The sequence below is a fragment of the Mustelus asterias genome, chromosome 22 (genome assembly GCF_964213995.1).
Source record: "Mustelus asterias chromosome 22, sMusAst1.hap1.1, whole genome shotgun sequence".
Classification (NCBI taxonomy): domain Eukaryota; kingdom Metazoa; phylum Chordata; class Chondrichthyes; order Carcharhiniformes; family Triakidae; genus Mustelus; species Mustelus asterias.
In genome coordinates, this window is record NC_135822.1 from 177,217 (window position 1) to 179,578 (window position 2,362).

At 66.4% G+C, this 2,362-nt stretch overlaps 1 protein-coding gene across 1 annotated transcript in view; it reads right to left on the bottom strand.

The window, feature by feature from the left end:
* ddx19a (DEAD-box helicase 19a) overlaps positions 1 to 1,243 on the bottom strand; it is a 70,899-nt gene extending 69,656 nt beyond the window's left edge. The window contains exon 1 of the mRNA XM_078238582.1: positions 1,149 to 1,243. Within this exon, the coding sequence (XP_078094708.1) occupies positions 1,149 to 1,205 (57 nt within the window). The 5' untranslated portion in view covers positions 1,206 to 1,243. The remainder of the gene's footprint in view (positions 1 to 1,148) is intronic.
* Between the last annotated feature and the right edge of the window lie 1,119 nt (positions 1,244 to 2,362).

A 2,362-nucleotide genomic window follows, 5' to 3' on the forward strand; every position in this document is an offset into this window, starting at 1 on the left:
GGGGGGGGGAGTGAGGGGGACGGGGGGGGGGGGGGAGTGAGGGGGACGGGGGGGGGGGGAGTGAGGGGGACGGGGGGGGGGGGGGGGAGTGAGGGGGACGGGGGGGGGGGAGTGAGGGGGACGGGGGGGGAGTGAGGGGGACGGGGGGGGGGGGAGTGAGGGGGACGGGGGGGGGGGGGGAGTGAGGGGGACGGGGGGGGGGGGGGGAGTGAGGGGGACGGGGGGGGGGGGGGAGTGAGGGGGACGGGGGGGGGGGGGAGTGAGGGGGACGGGGGGGGGGGGGGGAGTGAGGGGGACGGGGGGGGGGGGGGAGTGAGGGGGACGGGGGGGGGGGAGTGAGGGGGACGGGGGGGGGGAGTGAGGGGGACGGGGGGGGGGGGAGTGAGGGGGACGGGGGGGGGGGGTGAGTGAGGGGGGGGGGGGGGAGTGAGGGGGGGGGGGAGTGAGGGGGACGGGGGGGGGGGGGGGAGTGAGGGGGACGGGGGGGGGGGGGGGGAGTGAGGGGGACGGGGGGAGTGAGGGGGACGGGGGGGGGGGGGGAGTGAGGGGGACGGGGGGGGGGGGGAGTGAGGGGGACGGGGGGGGGGGGGGGAGTGAGGGGGACGGGGGGGGAGGGGGAAGGGGGGGGGGGGGAGTGAGGGGGACGGGGGGGGGGGGGGGGGAGTGAGGGGGACGGGGGGGGGGGAGTGAGGGGGACGGGGGGGGGGGGGGAGTGAGGGGGGGGGGGGGGGGGAGTGAGGGGGACGGGGGGGGGGGGAGTGAGGGGGGGAGTGAGGGGGACGGGGGGGGGGGGGGAGTGAGGGGGACGGGGGGGGGGGGAGTGAGGGGGACGGGGGGGGGGGGGGAGTGAGGGGGACGGGGGGGGGGGGGGAGTGAGGGGGACGGGGGGGGGGGGGGGAGTGAGGGGGGGGGGGGGGGGGAGTGAGGGGGACGGGGGGGGGGGGGGAGTGAGGGGGACGGGGGGGGGGGGGGGGGAGTGAGGGGGACGGCGGGGGGGGGGGGTGAGGGGGACGGGGGGGGGGGGGGGGAGTGAGGGGGACGGGGGGGGGAGAGAGGGGGACGGGGGGGGGGGACCGTTATTCGGCGCCTCGGCCCGGCAGTGCTGTGGGGTGTACAACGGCAGCCCGGGACTCGGGCCGGACTCTCACCGACTCGGCCGCCGATTCCTGCAGGTCCACCGCCAGCGCCCACGAGTCCGTCGCCATGATTCCCCACCAAGGTGAAGGCCTCTGTGCGCAGGCGCAGTGTGCGGTTCCCGCTCGCCGGCTCCGGGCTGCTCCCCGAACTCCGAATGTTGGTTCCGGGGCTTCCGGACACAACCTCGGTCAGATTGTGAGTCCCGCCAAAATCATTCATATCCCTCGAAACTGAGAGAGAGATTCCCAGCCCAGCTCAGCCTGGCTCCTCTGGACACTTTTGTATCTCTTCCCTCTCACCTTAAACCTATGCCATAGAACCATAGAAAATTACAGCTCAGAAACAGGCCTTTTGGCTATTCTTGTCTGTGCCGAACCATTTTATGCCTAGTCCCACTGACCTGCACTTGGACCATATCCCTCCACACCCCTCTCATCCATGAACCCTTCCAAGTTTTTCTGAAATGATAAATGTGACCCCGCATTTACCACTTTATCCGGCAGCTCATTCCACACTACCACCACTCTCTTCATGAAGAAGCCCCCCATAATATAGAACATAGAACATAGAACATTACAGCGCAGAACAGGCCCTTCGGCCCACGATGTTGCACCGACCAGTTAAAAAAAAAAACTGTGACCCTCCAACCTAAACCAATTTCTTTTCGTCCATGAACCTATCTACGGATCTCTTAAACGCCCCCAAACTAGGCGCATTTACTACTGATGCTGGCAGGGCATTCCAATCCCTCACCACCCTCTGGGTAAAGAACCTACCCCTGACATCGGTTCTATAACTACCCCCCCTCAATTTAAAGCCATGCCCCCTCGTGCTGGATTTCTCCATCAGAGGAAAAAGGCTATCACTATCCACCCTATCTAAACCTCTAATCATCTTATATGTTTCAATAAGATCCCCTCTTAGCCGCCGCCTTTCCAGCGAAAACAATCCCAAATCCCTCAGCCTCTCCTCATAGGATCTCCCCTCCATACCAGGCAACATCCTGGTAAACCTCCTCTGCACCCTCTCCAAAGCCTCCACATCCTTCCTGTAATGTGGGGACCAGAACTGCACACAGTACTCCAAGTGCGGCCGCACCAGAGTTGTGTACAGTTGCAACATAACGCTACGACTCCTAAATTCAATCCCCCTACCAATAAACGCCAAGACACCATATGCCTTCTTAACAACCTTATCTACTTGATTCCCAACTTTCAGGGATCTA